Source organism: Gymnogyps californianus, chromosome 7 (assembly GCF_018139145.2).
Source record: "Gymnogyps californianus isolate 813 chromosome 7, ASM1813914v2, whole genome shotgun sequence".
Taxonomy (NCBI): domain Eukaryota; kingdom Metazoa; phylum Chordata; class Aves; order Accipitriformes; family Cathartidae; genus Gymnogyps; species Gymnogyps californianus.
Genome location: NC_059477.1, coordinates 30555551 through 30575334, shown reverse-complemented (window position 1 = coordinate 30575334; position 19784 = coordinate 30555551). Strand labels below are relative to the sequence as shown.

The 19784-nt window shown below is 47.5% G+C and overlaps 1 protein-coding gene across 1 annotated transcript in view; it reads right to left on the bottom strand.

Moving 5' to 3' along the window:
* Positions 1-19784, bottom strand: part of GLI2 (GLI family zinc finger 2) — a 196039-nt gene that overhangs the window by 64425 nt on the left and 111830 nt on the right. Inside the window, exon 3 of the mRNA XM_050900282.1 lies at positions 2558-2663. Coding sequence (XP_050756239.1) covers positions 2558-2663 — 106 coding nt within the window. The remainder of the gene's footprint in view (positions 1-2557; positions 2664-19784) is intronic.

The window sequence follows — 19784 nt, the reverse complement described above, 5'->3', positions numbered from 1 at the left end:
TCTGGATGATTTCAAGTTGGACATCCTCCAGCGAGGAGGGTGAGCACTATGTTATGACCTCCAGAGCAGAGACTGGAGGAGAGAAGAGGAAGATAACAGAGAATTAGAAAAAAACTAGAGGAGGAAAGGGCAGGAGACAAGGTTAAGATGTTTGCAGGTAAAATTGGAAGTGAAAAAATGGTTGAGAGATTAACTCCACAGCTGGTGAGAATTTTCCCAGTGTGGTTGTGCCGTAGTCCAGGGCACTTGGAAAAGAGCCAAACAGAAGGGGCATTCCCTTGACCCTAAAAAACCCCCACAGCCAAGAAGCAGTTGGCTGCTCAGCTTTGGTGCTTCACCAGCCATAGAGGCACCCTTCAGTGCAATGCCCAGGTAGTTTCAAAGAAGACTATGTTTCCTCTTCTAAGACCAGCAACCAAGTTTTCTCTCCTCAAGTACCTCGCAAGTCATTTTTGTGAGAGGTGCTGCTGGGAAGGTGAAGGATCCCAAAGAAGAAGGGCAATAGGTGTTTGCCAACAACTCTACCCAAATACTAAGCAGGACACTCTTGGTCCACTGACAGACAAATGTGGTCGCTGCTAAGACAGTGGATTATTAATATTGGCGTAGATGAACTGAAATCTGATCTGCCAGCACTGTACACTTGGCCAGAGTTGATCAGTTGGACAATCCCAATATGATAAAATACTGGCTCCCATCACTGGGGGGTGTGATTCACAGGTACATAGCACCAGCTGGCAAGCTCTCAGTTGCATTTTGGAGAAGAACCTGCTTCATGACCCCACTGAAGAAACTGCTGTGGAGCCCCAGGGCAGATGCAGTGTACTCGATTCTTGTCACGAGGAGTGAAGGGGAGCACCAAGTGGGGCACGCAAATAACCTGTGCCACACATCTGAGCATCTGCCATCCTCTCTTCTAACTACTGTTTTGAATATTGCCCCTTTCAGAAGTCAGTATGTGCTTTATTAGCCAGAGCTCTGGCTTATTAACTATCTCCCAGTATGTTTTTTTATTAACCTGTCTTTCTTTTTTCTAGAATTTTTGCGTGTACTTGCACCCAAGACCAGAACTATCTCATTCAGCCCCCCTTAGCCCCCCCAAATTCCCATGTTAGCAACCTGCTCTGTCTTTTCGCCTTTGCACACAGCATGGAAGAAGCTGCTCTGCCCCTTTAAACATCCAGTCAAACTGACTGCCAGCCAAAAAGACAACAACTTGTCTTCTGGTAGGATCCAGGGAAATGCCCTATCGTTTTTTTCCAGCAGCATTTTGGAAGTGGAACAAAGCCCTGGTAGCTGTGGGACTCCACAGATCTCCTGGCTGCCGCCGTCTGCGTTACTTGCCTCCTGGGGACTGTTCCCCTGCTCAGACCTATCCAGAAAAAGCACAGCTCTACAAACAGCCCCTGCAAAGCTGGGTAAGCATGGACCCTGGCCGGACGGCAAGGCCGCAACGGGGCTCTGGGGGATCAAACGAGAGTTTTTTAAGTGATGAGCCCTATTGGTTCTTCCTTTGCTCTTCTTGTAAAATGTTTCCGGCCCTTACAGGTTCCCATACAGCAAGTGCCCTGGGACCTGTCCCTCAGCTGATGGCTGAGCCCTGTGTTACAGCCGTGGGTGGAGGGATTTCAGCATGGCCGTGGGACCACCAACCCCATCAGGCTGCTCCTTACCTCCCATGGGGATAGTGCATTTCAGGGACAAGGAGAAACCCCTCCGGCCGCACGGTCACTACAGCCTCTGCTCACATCCCCACTGGCTCCTTTTTCCTTGCCCTGATCAAAGCTTACAGGAGGTGAACCCAGATCTCGCTATAAACATGTCCTCCAAGGCGTCAAGGACTATTGAGCTGTCATGTCCTGGATGAGGAGATTAACCATGATCCCCCCTCTCAGGGTACAGCCCCTGACCAGCACTCACTGCCCTGTGCTCACTGCCCATCAGCTGGCCCGGGGAGGGGGGCTCTTGCAAGGAGGTCACCACCAAAACCCAGGGTCCTGCCCCTCCAGAGTGGACATGGACACCCACGTGAGGACCTGCCTCTTTATCACATTTTAGAAAATGCTGCCCAGCTGGTCCGGGCTGTTGTCTGGTGAAATCACACTGAATTACGGCATTTCCAGCAGCCTTTCACCGCTGTACCCCAACCGGCGAGCAGGGAAGAACGGTACACAAGGTCTCCAAATGGAGGGAGCAGTGCTGGGTCTTTGCCAAGATGGTGCCAGAAATGACCCAGGCACGGCATGATGTGAGAAACACCGCAGGCGCAAAAACGCAAGTCAAGCCTGTCCCTGGGACCTCAGCTGGATAACAACACAGAAGCCCTGTACTCCCATCCTGCTGCTATACGGCACTTCTATACGTTTAAAGGAGCTGTAGAGCATTCCTGCCAGGAAGGTCAGTATTGTCACTGGATGGGGACAGTGGGGTGGAGGGTGGCCAGTGGGGCCAGCCTGCGAGGAGGGCAGTGAGTCCCCGGGACCGTAGCAGCGGGATTCGGCATACCGCGGGTGGCCAATGTTTTAGCAAGGCATGGGAGCGGAGGTGCAAGACTTACCCGTGGATAGCGTGGACAGAGTGAGGTTCGTAATGGTATCGTCCTTCCTGGTGGCGCATGTCAATTGGCAAAGGAGCGTGGAAGGCCGGAAAAATGTGCTGCGGCACTGTTGAGGGGAATAGAAGAAGAAAAAAAAAAGGGACTTCAAAAACTTTTCCTTTCCTTTTAAAACAATTTCAAAGGCTCTAAATCTCCATGAATTTCAGAGCAAGAGCAGTGCAAGACAAGGGGTCTTCATGATATCAGCGCTATCATACACCAGAGAAGTGGAATGAATAAATAATCAAAGTCATGCGGAGAAATCCTACATCTTCGACATAAAAGATCTCCAACAGGGTTTTTGACAAAGACAAGCAGCTAAGCACTCTTTGAACTTGAGGAGATTATAGGAAGCACCAAGGAAAACTAGACTTGCAACGCAAATCAGACTCAACAGAGCCTGGCGGGATCCAGACCTGTGTCGTCCCTCATGCCTAGAGTGGCAGCAAACACCTTTCCTGAAGGTCTGTACGCACAGGATGGAAGTATTTACCTAAAAATGTAACAGCAAGAGCAGCGCTAATGCAGACCGTCTAGGCAGTCAGAAGAGGCTCAAAAGTGCCTACTGCCAGGTTCTGAGAGAGGAGCCCAAATTGCTCTCACTTGTAATCACTTGAGGCCCTATTTTTTATTCATCTGAGAAGCTTGTTTCATCTTTGATGGAAAGATAAAGTGGTCTCAAAAGGCAGAGAACACCTACATTGACTTATTAAATCTACAGGTTTTAATATTTATTATTGACCCAAAAGTTAACGGCGAGAATATTTGAGTGAGTCGAGCTGATGGAAAATTCATCAGGTTATTTCTCCACGCCACCCCCGACAACGCTGCCTGGCCACCTGGGCCTTTCCTGCTAAAATTACAGAAGCTAAATAAATACAATTAGCAGAGCCTCGATAACGATACCATACAATCGTCCTCTGATAGGGCTCATCGCATCTGTAATGATGCCGCTTTCTAGATTTGTACCAGCGGTCGGCTTAAAGATAAAAAGCTGGTCTTGCTCTGCCTTTACAAACAGTCAGAAGTTCTTCATTAAAGATTACTTAATATTGTCGCAGGTCTTCCCATTCCCTCTCTGGCTTCTTGGCCTTTCTGTATAACTGGAGAGTAAAAGCAAAACAAAACCAACCTCCTAAGTGAGCATTTCAAAACCCAGTCAGCGCTCAGTATTTCACTGTGACTTGCCTCTGCGACAGGTAGCATCTCTCTGTAGAGTGGGGAAGCACCATCCAAAACCAAAGTGTCAAGGCTTGGGCCAAGTCTCTTGCTGATGCTCAGCAAACGCCAAACTCTTTTTCTACGAGAGACTTAAAATTCAGCCTTTCGCATCTGTGACTCCAGCTGCAAGAGAGCTATGCCGACTCCCTCCGGCGAGGCTGTACTCCTTTCGGGTCCGTCGCGCAAAGCCTGCGTGAAATTCCCATATACGTCTTTCCCTGCGTATCAGCAAGAGGATCTGAAGCTCCTACTCCCATTGCAATGTACAATCCCTGAGCACAGCGCGGCATAGGCGCGTCAGACAGGCTGCCGAGAGAGGTGAGAGACTACACAAAAACAACCCTCCTGCCAACTCTGCTGAAAGGCGTTAAGCTAAGGTAGTTGGGGTGGAAAGTATTTAAGGCTCCGCAGCAGACTTGCTCTCCGTGCTCCAGCGAAGGGCTGGCACCGCACACTACCTGATACACTGGGAGCATTTTTGCAGCTCGCCTAATGTCCTGACACAGTAGGGTAACTGTTAACCGCCTTCCCCCCTTCTGGTCCCCTCCCCTACTCTCCCAAAAGCAGCTCAGGGAGAGAATATACTCGCATCCTTTAGGATTTGCTTTGGCAGGAGGAAGATTCACCCTTTAACCGTCCTGGGTAGGGACAATCTGTTACATAGGGACACTTGTAAGGAGTCTTCATTTTAAGAGGCAGCCAGTGTTTTTCCAGGTCAGAAATGCAGCAGAGTTCAGCTGTCACATCCCATCCCCTGCTCACGCAGTACCATACAGCCTCTGGTCTCCCCAAACCACGCTCAGCACAAACCGCTGCCAGGGCTCGCAGACACCTAAAGCTGCTGTCCTCCTCCCTGGGGACGCTGCTGTCCTCCTCCCTGGGGACATTGCTGTCCCCTGGCCACAGCTACAGCCACAACCCATGGCTATTGTGGGGACCAGAGGGAGTGGGGCAAGGAGGTTTTACATCATCACATACCAAGCATGGTCACAAAATCAACTGTCCCTGCACAGACATCTGATGCCAGACAACACAAACATATCTTCCAGCCTCAGCCCCTAGGCTGGGCTTCCTGCAGCACTCACCCAGTATTTATGACATACAAATAAACCCAAAGGAGCAGGGACTCTTCTGTGGTCCTCGGGCCAACCTACACAGCCCAGCTGGTGGCATCCCTATAGGCAAAGTTTTGTAACCTCCCAAAACAGGGTGGCCATTCTGGCTGTAATGGGCAGGTTCAGGGCTGGGTTAACCCGCAAACTGTAGGAAAGTGTGAGCTGACATGGGTTGAAACTGTGTTGGCCATTGTGGTAGTGTTTTAATAATATGGAGAGTCATATCCTAATCCCTGGGCCCATTCCCTGGACCAGTTTAATTCACTAAAAATGATAAAACCATTAAGAACAGGTCAATCTGAATCTTTTAAAACCCAGGCCAGTTATGTTTTATTTTGTAACTGTGCATTTCTAAATGATTGATTGCTGAGGTAATATTGGAAATTGTTGTGCTAAAAGAGTCCTTCCCTGTAACTCAGGAGAGCTGGGAAAAAGAAAACACAGGGTGTTTGCTGCCTGGCCTCCTTTCCTAGCTATCTGTTGGTAGAAAAATGACATGTGAAGAGAATTTCTCCCTCCTCACACCTCTGATTATTAACGGGAGAAAAATGTCCATGAACTTCCTCCCTCCCACTGGCACCGTTGGTTTGTTTTTAGCATTTCAACCTATTTGGACCATTGGAGGGTCAGCAATGCCTCTGCCTTGGGTGCCTGTTTCACTCTGCCGCTCTCATTTCCAACCCCGCCACGTGCTCTGTGCTTTGCTGCCACCGAGGGCGAAGGGAAGGGTTGTTTTTGGTGACGTCCCTTTGCAACGTCCCCCTTCAGGGCTTCCCCTCTTCTCCCCTGCCTGGGAGCACCAGCCAAGCCTACGGGCTCCAGTGGCTGGTGCTGTTCCTTTTTATTCTCTTCCAGGTGCTTGGTCAGAAATAATGAATGGTTTTATAGGCAATCAACTACCAATTCATAAACGTCAGCCCAGCTCTGCTTCTTGTTCCCATCCCTCCCAAAGAGGACGGCGAGCTGGCAGCAGGACAGCAACACACGCCGCTAACAAAGATGGATGTTTTACACATACGAGTTAAAAAGACAATTATATTCAATTACTTCAAGTAAGTCATGGTGATGTATTCCTGAATAGCCACGGGAAGGGCAGTATGATGATTAGGGCAATGAATTTGCCAACTTTAATCTAATCAAGGCAATCTTTTATTTAGCATTATCTGCTTTGCGGTGGCAGAGGATTTACCAAACCCAAGCAATCTTTGCAGATTTAACCCCAAACCTGCCCAATTAGCACTAATGACGATTGCTTTGCACAGAGGGAGGAAAGTTTTAGCAGGAGGCCTGGGGAAACCTTTCCCCCAAGAAAAAGTTGGGCCATGCCAAGCCATGCGGTACAATACGCTGGGGTGTGAAGGCACGACATGGCACCTCCAAAGTCCCCTAGCACTGGAACAACAGATAAACATTTTCTCTGGCTTCTGCGGAAGAAAGAGAAAACCAAAGAATGAATCAAAGCAGCACCCAAGGGGCAGGGACGATGGGAAAACAGGGTGTTCCGTACAGAAATAACACGGGTCTTCATCAAGTCCCTGGCACGCAGCTCCCAGGGTGAAGCACAGCGGCAGAGCAGCAAGGCGCATTCGGGAGGCCCCACCTTCCACCCAGCCGCTGCTTGTGCAGGAATGTGTCTGCTCCGCCGCGCTGTTTGATAAGAGGAAAGACGCTGCTACCTGTCCCCACTTGTCGGAGCTGATTTTCTGGCCAAGGTTTATGAGCAAGACACGGACCTCCCACTGCTGTATTCTCATCCTTGCCTATTCAAAGGCCAGCCAACCCTCTGGCTTCAAAGAGAAAAGATATGAAGCAGAAACGCAGGTTTAAAGGGGATGTCCCTTTGCTGAAAATCCCAGGAATCGGAGAGGGAGGCATCAGAAACAGGCATTTTTTGAGGATGATGCAGGCTTTTGATTATCTCCACAGATAAACCTGTGCTTCAAGAGAAACACAGACTGCACGTACGGGTTTGTATAGCAAGCAAAGGAGTCGTTTTGACATCACTCACAGCAGCACTTCTTTTTCAGCCCAAAAAGGAGAATTAGGAAGGGTCAAATAAGCTTTTTCTATTCCAAATACTTCAGCCTACATATGTGATCGCTAAAAAAAAGAAAAAAGCATCAGAAGAAAAGAAATCAGACCTCACACCACTGCATCGGGTTTCATTTGCAGTTCGCTTTGACGAAAACAATTTGGAAAGCCCTTGGGAAAGCACTTAAAGGACGTTTTCTGTTCCCAGTTACAACTGGGGTGCTGCAGCAAGACTGGCTAGGGAGACACGCCGAGAAGCACCCCCCACACCCTCTGTACCATCCGATATGTACCAGGCTCCCACTGCTTTATCTAAAGCACACATGAGGCCACCAGGTGGGCTAAAAAAAAGCAGTTTTCCTATGGATGTCCAATAGTCTTCTGTGGGAACAAGCAGTCCAGGCTGTGAATGGGCTTCTTTGCCATCAGAAATAGAGCATAAATATTTTGCAATCGACAGGGAAATTCATTTGTCGAGGAAAAAAAGTAAAAGATTGCTGTCTGGGTAATTAAGTACCTGTAGTGCTTTTCTCAAAAAATCTGCAAAATCACGCATAAAAAAATTGACATTTTATAAAAGAGGAAAACCAAATACTGACTTCTTGAGATCCCTTTTGGCTTGATTTCCTAGGGTTTTAGTGATGCATGGGACACAACTTTCACAAAGGGATCACAAGCTACCTTGCAAAGACTAACAAAGCTTCACATCTCCTTAGGAAGAGAAGCCAACATGTATTTGAAACACAGCCCTTTTTTTCACTCAAGAGGGGCTGAAACAGGGTAACATAAAATAACTTGCCCAAGACTACACAGTCAAACAACAGCAGGTTCCCCAGCGAACCTCAACCACAGCAGGCAGCAACTGCAACTTTATCTCTAAAAGGCTTCAGAGCCCCGGGGTTTGGATTAGTGGGAGAAAAACTTCTCCAGACAACAGCTCACATGCTCCTGTCACCGCGGTGTCATTAGCAGCTGTGCACAAGCAGCTGACAGAAAAAAAATGGGAAGGGGATGTCCCAGAAGATGCTGGTGAGTGTCCACGAGTGCTTTTGCAGCAGCAGCGCTATGCTGTCATGGGCCACATCCCTGTTACTGGGGGTGGTGGGACGCTGCTTGCTGTGACATGGCAGCTTGCAACAGCTTCTGCTGTTTGTTTTTCCAGGTCCAGCTTCTTTGAAAAGTATAATAGGAAAATAACTGCTGTCTGCACTAGACACTACGTGGAAACCTCTAAGACATGAGAGGAGGCTTTTGCTAGTTTTCCCCAGCTCCAGAGCAAAGGCCCTTCTCGCTGCCTACATTTTCTCCTTGATGTCCAAATCTCACTCTCTTCCCAAGTACAAGGTTAAAGATACCACAAAGATGAAGTGTTCTTCACTCAGTCATCACCCAGAGAAGCCCAAAGCATGAAGTGAGAAATAAATTGTAGGTGGCATTCATTTTCTTGTTACACTTTTTAAATTCCCAATTTTACTCATCCACAGCATACTTTTTAAAGGGGCGCATTTTGGCATCCAATGACTGTGGTGGCAAACATCAGGTTTCTTTTGAAACAGCAAAGAGGGGCTTGTGCTTTGCTACCTAGCCTTCCTGCAATGATTTTCCTCATGCCAGAGCTCCCCTGGGCTTGGTGGGCTTCAGAGCATCCCCGGACAGCCTCGGAGTGTGAGCAGGGGAGGCAAACCCAGCCCCGGGCGACTGAGTGTGTGTGTGACTACTTGACTGCCTTTGATAGTCCCTCCTGGCGTTTCAGTGTTGTATTTGGATGGCCGCCCCTCCAGCAAAGTGCTGCAGGGCTGTAGGTGTCGGCAAGGGAGATGTTTTTGTGTTTGTGTGACGTCCCCAGAATAATGATCTCGCTGTTTAAGTGAGTTGAGCGAATGAATGAGCACAAGAAAAACATCTTCACTGAAAGCGCAGCCAAAGTTAATGCACCATTAATAATGGCCTGGGTGAATTATTGGAAGAGATAATAGGCCTGGGGTCAGGGAAGGTCTGAGACAAAGAACCGGGAAAATTGGGTCACAGAAACATGACAGAGCAAATCACGCTGATGCGCCTGTGGGATTCTCCTTGGATGAAGTCATGTATCACCACACAGAATATTAAGGGCTTTGCAGGGAAAGCCATTCCCAGAACCACCGCTCAGATCGATATGGGGAGGAGGGATAGCAGACACACCAGGCTACAGTAGCTACCTCTTGGCCCCCATGAGCCCCCCTTTGCGAGGTTCACTTTAATGTTGTTTGGATATTTTGCGAAATACACCAACTGTGTGCCTACCTCAAAAAGGGATAATTATGTGGTTGCTAATTACACCAATCTGCATATTTTCTAAGCGGAGAGAGGTGTCTGGGGGAGTATCTGCCTTCCCCAAATGGCAGCGCCGTGCGTTCCACAAAAAGCCATCTCAGGTGCTTCAGCAGCTCCGCTTTTCTGTCTCCAAAATCACGGCGGACCGGCCGTGGAGCCGCAACCTCATCTCCTGCCCCGCCAGCTGCCTGGCTTCACGACACTAAATTACCGACTAACCTCGCTTTGTCAGAATTTCCCTTCTTTAAAATGGAGATAATAATACCTCCCTACCTCAGAGGTTTGGTTAATGTTTATACAGCACTTTAAAAATGATGTGGTAATTAAGTGCTCAGTATTATTATATCGTGTATAATGATTCCAGCAGACAGCACTATAAACAGGGCTGCACCATGCGTGCTTTTCTTTTGTTTGGCTTGTTGGCATTTGGTTTGGTTTTCATACAGCATACTTCAATTATTATTGGTTAATTATTACGTTGTTTTATTACCTGCTCAGTGGCTTTGACAAAAATAAAAGAGGAACTACACAGGTAAAATAATAGTAAATATTCATTGTGGCCCACTACAAACATTATAGCAAGGATAAATGGGAGGCAGGCTCCCACCAGCTCACCTACGGGAGACCCCTCTCCCTCCCCGAGTATTACAGGACATTTTGAAACACATCCAGGCAGCAGTTTCCATCCGGAGGGACGCAGAACCAGTTTTCTCTTCTTCTAACATACCTAATGAAAAAAGATGGTGGTAGCCTGATTTACAAAACTACTTTTTTCAGACAATGCGTGTCAGGATGCTGGAGAAGGCAACGTGCTTATTTTAACCGTGGGTTGGGTACAGCAAGGCAGGCTTCCCATTCAGGTAAGCAATAAAGAGCACATAACTAACTTCTGTTGGACAAACGGCTCAGGTAACGGTAAATACCTTGTAGGAGTGTTGGAAGGAGAAAGGGCCTTGCTGGGATGCAGATATGTGAAAAGTAAACAAGAAATAATAAAAAATGCGTTGCCCTTCAGCTATAAAATCACCCAAAAAAGCCTCAAAACAAGCATTATTGGACTGACACCTCAAAGCACGTGCAGGACAGAGTCAGCATGACTTCACACTTGGAGAAACTGAGGTGCAGTGAGGAGCAGAGGACAAGACCAAGAAGACTTCTCTCTCCACTTGCCTCTTCTCCAGCAATACTTCTGGAGCCCCCTGCACGCACCCCACCACCACGGAAAGACCCCGGAGCTGTTTGTTTCCCTGCCAGCCAGCACCGAGACTGCACGCGTGGCCGCTCAGCTCCCTGTGGGGACGCAGACTTTGGATGCCCATGGGGATGCGATACTTACTTTACGCAGAATAAAGACCATTCCTGGGGTTACTTGCATAGTAAAAGCCATTATAAAGGCCATGAGACACAGCAACCATCTCCATCAGACACTGTAAATGCAAGGCTGCCCCTCTCCAGCATCCCACAGGAAACCTCCTTGGGAGCCATCACAACAACCATCCATCCTTTTGGGGATGGCCCAGAGGAGTTTATCCTCTTACAAAGTTTATTCTACTGCTTCAGCTCAGGTGGAAGAACAAAGAAACGGTCTTTTGAAGATGCTGAGGGCTGCCATTACACAGCCCCCACCCTGGACATGGGCACCGCGAGCACATGGCAGGCAGAAACATGGTGCTGGTGGCCATGCAGCCAGGGAACACGTTTCAGCCCGGCCACTGTTTTTGCATTCGGGCAGCGCTGCTGAGCCACAGGCTGTGTCCAAAAGCGGGGCAGGCAGGCAGGCATCTGCGGAGCGAGCTGGCTCTTGCAGCTGGGATGGGGGTGAGATTAGATCAGTGAGCTCCCCCTGCGGCCCCATGGCCAACTCGAGGCAATACTGAAGGAATTAGCCCATAAATTTCCTCCCCACCCCAAGAAGGAGGCGGCACACTTAAATGAACTCAGGCCCTAATGGAAGTAGGATATTCTTGTTCATCTCGATGTCTAACCCGTCCTGAAGCTCCCAGCAGCTCTCCTCAGCTCGCTCCTGTGCGCCGCCTGAGCTTTGTTAAGGGCATTAAACCTGTCAGTCTTTTCCTGGGCAAAAGAGCCAGAACAATTACAGTGAGACTAAAAATGGCCTTTCCCTCTACATGGAAAATTTAGATTAAAAATTTAAGAGTTCATTGACATTTTCTACAGGAACGTAGAAATCAAAGTCATTAAGAAATCAAACCCTGAAATACCTCAGTTGCTATCTACCATCTCCAAAATGCTGCATGAGGGGCTTTCTGCCTCAGCCACCAAAGGGCTGGGGACAGCTGTCCCGGTGGGGACAGCCCAGCTGCTACCGGCAGGGACACAAGGACACCAGGAAACCCTGCAATGCACTCCCATGCAGTAGCTGGCTTTGCAGCGCGCTTCAGGTGTGACCGAAAATGAGGCACTTTGCTTCTTGGTGAGAAAACAGGAATTTTCTGAAGCCTGCAGACAACCTGCATGGAAAGTTCTGGCTTTGCTCTTGTAAAACAGGTTGTACCCAAAACTTTCAAAAACTTCAAAATGGTGTTGGGAGGATGAACATATTCACGTCTATAGAAGTATTTTCAGACATTCAGGGGGGCATCTGTGAATAAAGGCAATGCATTATTTATTATTCCACAAGAATTCCTGGGGTCTTCAGGTTACTGATATGTGGTAGCCTTAAGGTGACAAATCATTATTTTTTTATACCTCTGGGAAGGGTAAATAACATGAAAGCAGAGCTCTCCTGCAGCCGGGGGGAACCCCACAAGCATGAGGAAGTCCTGCAGCGGGGTGCCTGAACACTGAAGCTCTGATGGCTTTCCAAAGAGCAATAATTAGAAAAGTCTCTTGATCAGCCTTGCTGCCACCAGCCATCATCTTCAGTCCTAAATAGCCTGAGTTGGGGGAAGGTTTAAGGCAGAACAGTGTTCCATCAGAAAACCTTTTCCAGGAACCTGCAGCTGCTGTCAAAAGCAGCACAGAAGAGATCAAGATGGTTTACGATCTATTATATTTTAGACTACAAGAAGAACGTGCGAGTGATGAACTTGAAACGCCTTGACTTTATTACAACAATATCTGCCAACATGGGAAGTTTCTGAAAGAGATTGCTGAGAATTTTTCCTTCCTGGGAAATTAAAAAGAAAATAAAATTGCCTTTTTCTGCTAAGTAAGCGTTGAATTCTTCTTTGGGACACAATGAAATTTGAAACATCAGCAGTGCGAAGGCACATGGCAACCCGCTCTACTCACACGCTGCTGCCGGAGAAGTCACCCAGGTTTCAGTCTCTGAGCTGCACTGCACTGCACAGGGTTGCTGTCAAGGCCCCTCTGCTTCAACGGCCAGAAGCATCCCAGGCTCATCACTAGACGCTATGCAGACATGGCAAGCCTGCTGAAACGTAAGCCACTGAGGTTGGGATGGAGATGGACAACAGGATGCAAATCCCATTTGGGACGTGCCAGTCTGCCCCACCACACCTGATCAGGAGTTTCTACCTCCATGCTCGAGGACTTCCAGAGCGAGACTTTCCCACCGGTGCCAGCTTTTTATTAGATGGACGAGGAGCTGTGACTACCGAATGGCAGAAAACAAAATCAAAAGGCCTAATGCAGCTTATTAATTCCACCGGTCTTGAGCTGCAAATGTTGAGAGTCTTGAAAATCACTTAATTGCCAGGCTGTCAGGCCAAGATGTATTTTGAGGACGCTGCCAATCTGACAGTTATTAACAAACAAAGAGGCCACAAGCCCTGACTGCACCGAGATCCTTGTTACTTCTACTCCTGTGCCGCCTCCCAACAGGAAGTACTTAATAAGAATAATAATATCCCGAAAGGCCAACCTACGGCAGTGCAATTAAAAAGCTTTTCTGTCTCACTTTGAGGGGGGGAAAAAAAATGAGGGGGAAATTAAAATCAGACAGGAAATTCCACTAGAACAAGCTGGCTTATGTCCTAATAACACAGGATTGTGCCAACTCCTCCAGAAAGCAGAGGAGGGAAAGAAAAAAAAAGGGGGGGGGGGAGAAAAAAAGAAAAAGAGAAAAGCAACCCTCTAGACTGACTCAGATCTGAGGCTACATTGTGGTTCGGCCGTGGCTGCAATTCTAAAGGGAGAAAGGCAGCACAAGCGAATAAAAGGCAGTTTGCTTTTCAAGCAAGTTGCTGTTATATAATGTAACTCTTGTATGAAAGTGCGGCCACTGCTGCTTTGTCGAGAAAAGACACAGCCCAATAAGCTCGAAGGGCCAGATGGATCTTGGGGCTTGTTCTCCCAACAGCTGCTGCCAGAGAATGGAAAGAAGAAAAAGAACAACAACAACAAAAAAAAAATCCCAACCAGCGAGGAAGAAATCCCGGCGCGCGAGGGGCAGGCAGGGAGGTGGGGGCAGACCAGATGGTGGTTCAGCCTGTGCCTGCCTGGACGGGCAGTAGGGGAAAAATCGGTATGTCAAAAACATCTATGCAAACTTACGGATCCCTCAAGAAAGACACGTTCACGGAAGAAAAAATGCCTACAGGTTTAAGGGGAGAAGTTTTCTCCAAGTTGTTATCATCCTGCTTCCTGGGAAGCCAGTAGCATCCTGGATTCAGCAACTGCCTGCACCTCCAGCTGATGCAGCAACTTCCAAAAAAACCGGGCCAAGGGGATTTGCCACTGACTGGTCTGTGACCAGGCCAATGAATGGCAAACTCTTTCATTCCCCTGTGTATTTCACATTAAAGCTCATTTCACAGTGGGAGCCACATTGCCTGAAACAGCCGGTGAAAAGCAATTGTGTGAACCTCAGCCGGCTGCTGAGTGGCCGGGGTATTCCCCAATATCCCCTGCCTTTCTCCCGCGGTCTCCAATACCTGGCTATGAAAGACCCCCCAAGTCCTCAAGATGTTTCTTTTTCTGGGTACCCCAAGGAGAGAGAAATGCATTTGATGCACGTGCAAATGAGGTCCTGACAGAGGTCCTGCCTCCTGTGGCAGGGACCCTGGGGAGCAGAGAACCGGAGTGTGAGTCCATAGGCAGCTGAATGTGCTGCTCAATACCACTCAGCTGCTCCTGGAGCTTGATTTTACAACTGAGCAAACTTTTCCTTGGCTCTCAAAAGTGCAACTGCTTCAGATCGCCTATAATACAAGGCTAAATTGTAATTTGCTGTTAGATGGAGGCATTATGGGAGAAAGCACTAACTGGCATTTATGACCAGGAGGCAGCAGGAGCACCAGAGGACACTGATGCCCTCAGTTGCATCCGACATGACCAAGCCGAGGATCTCCGCTGGTGAGATGGATGATCCGAGGATCTCCGCTGGATCTGCTGGAGGGATGGGGAAGTTCAGCAGCCTCAGATTGGAGACAATGAGACTGCTTAAGCACCAAAGGGCAAAACTAGTGAATGAAAAAGAAGGGAGAGCGCATCCGCTATCACGCAGTGCTCTCTGCAACGACACTTCTCATCCGACAGCAAACCTAGCAGAGCCCTGACCGTGTGCCTTCCACTCAGGCAAATAAAACGTTATTGAGGAGCGTCATCCGAAGCTGCATCTCTAGGAGCAGGTCTAAAGATGGGGATGTCTTTTAGCATTTAAATTGACCCTGCCTCACACCCCCAGCCACACATTCACACCCCTCCCCGGAGGTGGCACTGGCACTCACGCAATCACACACTGAGCCAGCTTAGGGAGTTCATCCAGTTGAAAACTAATCACCTAAAATTTTATTGCATGGGGTTTTGGCTGGATCAACTCCCTGAACCAGTTTACCATGAGATCGCTGGTGCACGAATGAGCAAAGGCCCTTAGGCTGCTGTTCAGCAATGACTTCCAGCCCAGGCTGCCACTGAAAGCAGAAGTCCTGACTTCCCTTGGCCACTTGTCCCATGTCATGGCACTCTCCGTTATGGTGGCCAGGCTGTTTTTGTGTGGCTGCAGGGCTGACTGGACTGAGGAGTGCATCCCGCTGAAAAATAACTTACCCCTTCGCAAGGGGTGGTGCTCAGCTGGGTGAGCTTCATGCTCACAGCCCAGCTTCCCAGGTGCTGGTCCTCGGGGGCACGGCTGCTTCTAGTGTTGGCCAAACTACATGTATGGAGTAGCTGCGCTGACTGGCCATTGCGAACTAAATACATTTCCCCAAATCCATCAGGTAGTGCACCATAAGTCGTCTGCTCAAGGAGCCAGCACAACTTGCAGGAGCTGGAAAGCTGCCTTGCAGAAGAAAAACTCCCAAGCAGATGCCTAAATCCCATGAAAGCTCAGGTGCCAGTGCCAACAAGAAAGGGCACGCCAGCCCGCCCTGAGCACAGACCTACCTGAACGGTCTCCCCCGTTGCAGGGCTGCCTGCTGCCATCGCGGGGACACCCATACCCCCTTGCGCTACAAAGACTTTCTCAATCTTTCAGGACAAGGCTGTGCTTCAAATGGAGCGCTGGCATTTCTAGCCTCTCCAGTCCAAACCACAGGAGTGAGTTTGCTTTCTTTATGCATATGCTCCTCCAGGCACTAAAACAAACTGAAATCAAACTGTTCCTATAGGCAATGGCTTGAAAAATTTCCCCTTCTTATGAAAGGTCAGCTTATATTATTTGTAAAATTGAACAAATCAAGTCTGGAAAAACCCCGTGCAGAGTCTGCTGTGCGTTTTGACCAAACTTCTTTCTAGAAATGGAAGGAAAGATGTCTGCTTCCTACTAGTCATGATAAAATCGCAGGGCTGGGTATTTTTTTCTTGCACTTATACCCAGGTGATAAGCATCTTGGTAGCCTTCAAAGAAGAGTTTTGGGAGCTTTCATGCTTCAGGACATCAGTCCCCAAAGCACTCCTCGTCCATAAAGACTAAGAGGATACTGCATGAGCTGGCTTTTAACCAAGCATAAGACAGCCTACTGCTCTTAACTAAGCAGAAGGTCTGACAAGGAGAGGGGTGAGGAAGTTATCTGTTTTACCCAGCTGTGGTTTTGGTGCAGGCTAATAACTCCCATGTATCATCCTGCCTTGGTATGAAAATTTTCCGACTGGTGTTAAAAATGGTCTCAGTGCAGTTTGCAGCGGATTCTCCAGGCAGCTCATGCAAAGTGCTGGTTGTTAGCATGCTGCTTGTGTAATGAGGGTGCTTAAGACTGTAAGGGGTCTCTGGAAGGTCCTGAAGAGTGATTGCAGTTCAGGAGACTCACCCACCTGGCAACACGCTGATTTATGGCCTGCTCAGTTAATAGCCCTGCTTAACACAGGAGTTTGTCGAGATTAAGTAATTGCCTGAAACAAAAAAGTTTATTATCTTTAAGTCTCTGCTGATGAATGACTGAGTGTTGGAAGAATCATGTGAAAGATCATCTGTGATTCCCTCCCACTTTAAGGGGGGAAAAAAAAAGAAAAATAATAAGGTTTTAAAAGACAAGCTTTTCCAAAAGGAGTTTGAAAGCTCACAACGTACACTGAAACACGGTCACAGACAGTTACAAGCAGGAGGTTTCACATCTCGGGTGCCATCTAATAAATAGCTCAAGTAATAACACAGTTCTGTGATACATTTTTCCCTAAGAGCTGCAAATATTTTGTAAACATTAATTAATACCACCCCTTGAGAGATAACTGATCCTGTCACACAATAATAAGATTAGGAATAAATCAAGATGCAAAGCCTGTTTCATTTCCATACATCAAGTAGTGGCCTTTCCCATCCTAGAAAAATCTCGAAATTTTCCAGTCTAGAAAACACTGCAGATAACTGTAAAGTTAAAAGATGCCGCATGCTAAATTCCGCTACAAATATTACTCATCTCTATTTCCAGATGCTTCAGCAAGGTTAATCGGCTTGATTAAGGTCACACACTTACACTACCTCATGAAACCCAGATCCAAAGTGCACCAGAGCACAAGGCTTTGCGACTCGCCTCGGTCCACCCGCACCTCGAGATGAGATGCCTGCCTGCTGAGCATCCCTTGCAGTGGGGCTCAGGCTAGGAGATCACACGATACAAACCTCTCCTCCTTCGTCCCCCATTACCTTTCCACTCCCAAATTTGCTCAGAGTTGTCACATGAGTATGAGAGTTTGGGCACGAGGGAAACGACTGACAAGAAACCCTCGTCTCTCTTGCAACTGCTAAGTAACGTTCCCACAGCCCCAGATGTCAGACACGCTGTCCCTCCTCACATCACTTCGAGGCCTTCCTGCAATAAAATGGGACTTGGCTCCAGCTTTTCCTAGCGCTTCTCATGTTACCTTTTAATCCAAATACATATGGTTCAGGGAACACTGAGAGACTTGCATGAAAGGATGTACACCAAGAGAATGTAAACCCTGCAAAAAGAAGGATTAGATCTGCAAGACTCCTTTGGCCCCAAACATGTGCCCCCCCCCCAACTCCCCAGCATATTAATCAAGAGCCTGATGAGATTCCTTTTGAAACCTCCCAAAAGATTTCTGTCGACTTCAGTGGCATTTGGATCAGGCTACAAACTCAGAATAAATCATAAACTGGCTACATCTGCCAAGTTTATTTCTTTCTTTTCCAGGTTTCAGAACAAATCCATTTTACTGCTGGGAAAAAGGAGAATGAAACAACTGACAAGAGTTCAAATATCCTGTATCACTCCCCATATTCAGCTAGTCAATCTATCCCATAACATTGGGAAGTGAAGCAGATTACTTTGGCCAGATCAAACCACAAAAACTGTGCTGTTTCGTTTATGTGCATTTTATTATTTAAGACAATCTGTGCAAATCCCTTTCTCTTGGGTTAAAAGTGACAATTTGGGGGACTAACGTTAAGCACAGTCTTAAGCTAAGCTAGAATAAACCAAATGACATCTGCACTGAAACAATCTAATGATCACAACACCTTCACCCTCCCAATCAATTTTGGAGAGGCTCTTATTAAAAAACCTCTAATCTTAAAGGATGCACAAAAAGAAAGGACTTCAAAATGTGACACCAATCAAGAGTTTTGTGACAGCAGGGGTATTTTTAATGACACATGGGACTTAAACAGGTGCCTGCAACCTCACGTTTTGCATAAATTGGGATGGTTTTATTAATTTGTGGCTAATGCATTGCTTTTTTTTTTTTTAAACGCTATCTACCACTGACAGCAAATTCCCCACTTGTAAAAGACCACGTTTAACTTCCAAGTAGGGTGATTCTGCAGCATGTCCCTCTATTAGTGTCTGTCCTCAGTGAGCAGAAAAAGGAGCTGTTTTCCCTCTCTCAATTCAGAGCCCGCCTGATGTGTGCTGATAGCTTCAAGCTAACTTGAGAGATCTGCAAGATGGGGAGCCTCCTATGGCAAACAGCTTCAGATATCATTTAGGGTTTTATTTATTCATTCACTGTCTGCTGAAAGCAACATTAGCACTGGGTTTGAGTTGAAAAGCCACTGCACAATGGATATAGCATCATATTGGACTCTTCTCTCATTTTCAGTGTTGTTCTGGCACAAAATCAACAACTGCAATGTAGCAACGCCTGCAGAGCAGCACGGGACAGGAAAAGCAGCCAGACATCCTGGTAGTAGAGGCTTGGGGAAGACCCCTGGATCTGCTTTGACCCACTGCTTGGGGCTTATTGTGCCATTTCAGGATGGGATCTACACAACCGCTCGTGTACTGGGCCCCCGAACTAGGGCAACAGCAGAAATAGGCATATTAAGTTCTTTGGAAATACTGGCAGATCAAAACATCTGTGAACACTGTGTTTTACTGACAACACACTTCTAACTTTGAAATGGGTACTGCTATCAGGCTATTAGTACAAGCACTTTACTTTGAAGTATGTACTGTAATTCTTGCAATTTTACTCCTGGCTCTGGTATTCGTTTGGCTCAGGTTACTTCTATAATTTATCTTCCCACTGCAAAATTCAGACTGTAATATGCCCATCCAGAGTGGTATGGGTATATGCACCCTCTTTCTGTGCTCTCCTTTAATCATGCATGATATTTTCAATAAGAAACTTTAAAGAAAAAAAAAAAAAAGGTTTTCAATCCCAGTGATGTTAGATCTCAGTTTTTCCCATGAGAAAATCACTTAGCACTTCTCTGACTTCAGGTGACTCATTGCTGTTACCCTGCTGAGGCTCCCGTACTCCCCTTGCAGTGTTTAACCCAGGCATGTAACTCGCTCCGGTGCGGTAGGCGTGTTGGCATTTGCTAATAGGCTTCCTGGGCTGTCACCTGGATGTGATGGGTGAGAGAAAAGATTACGCGATGATTTCTGTTTACAGAGCAGTTATGATAAGCTGACATTTGCCTCTAGCTGTTGGGTTTGATAACTCAAATATGGCCTACACGAGCACTTGTCCTCTGAGCCGGTGACACTCTCGTTGAGAGTCATTTTAGAGGAACTTTTCCACATATCCTCCTGAAAATTACAAGTGAATTTCTAATGCGTGTGAATGAGGCTGTATTGACAGCTGAGGAAGCCACGGTGCCTTAATCTCTGCACTCACGTCATCACATCTCACATCATCTGCGCCACCTCGCCGGCAGCGGTCGGCGCTCTCACGGAGGC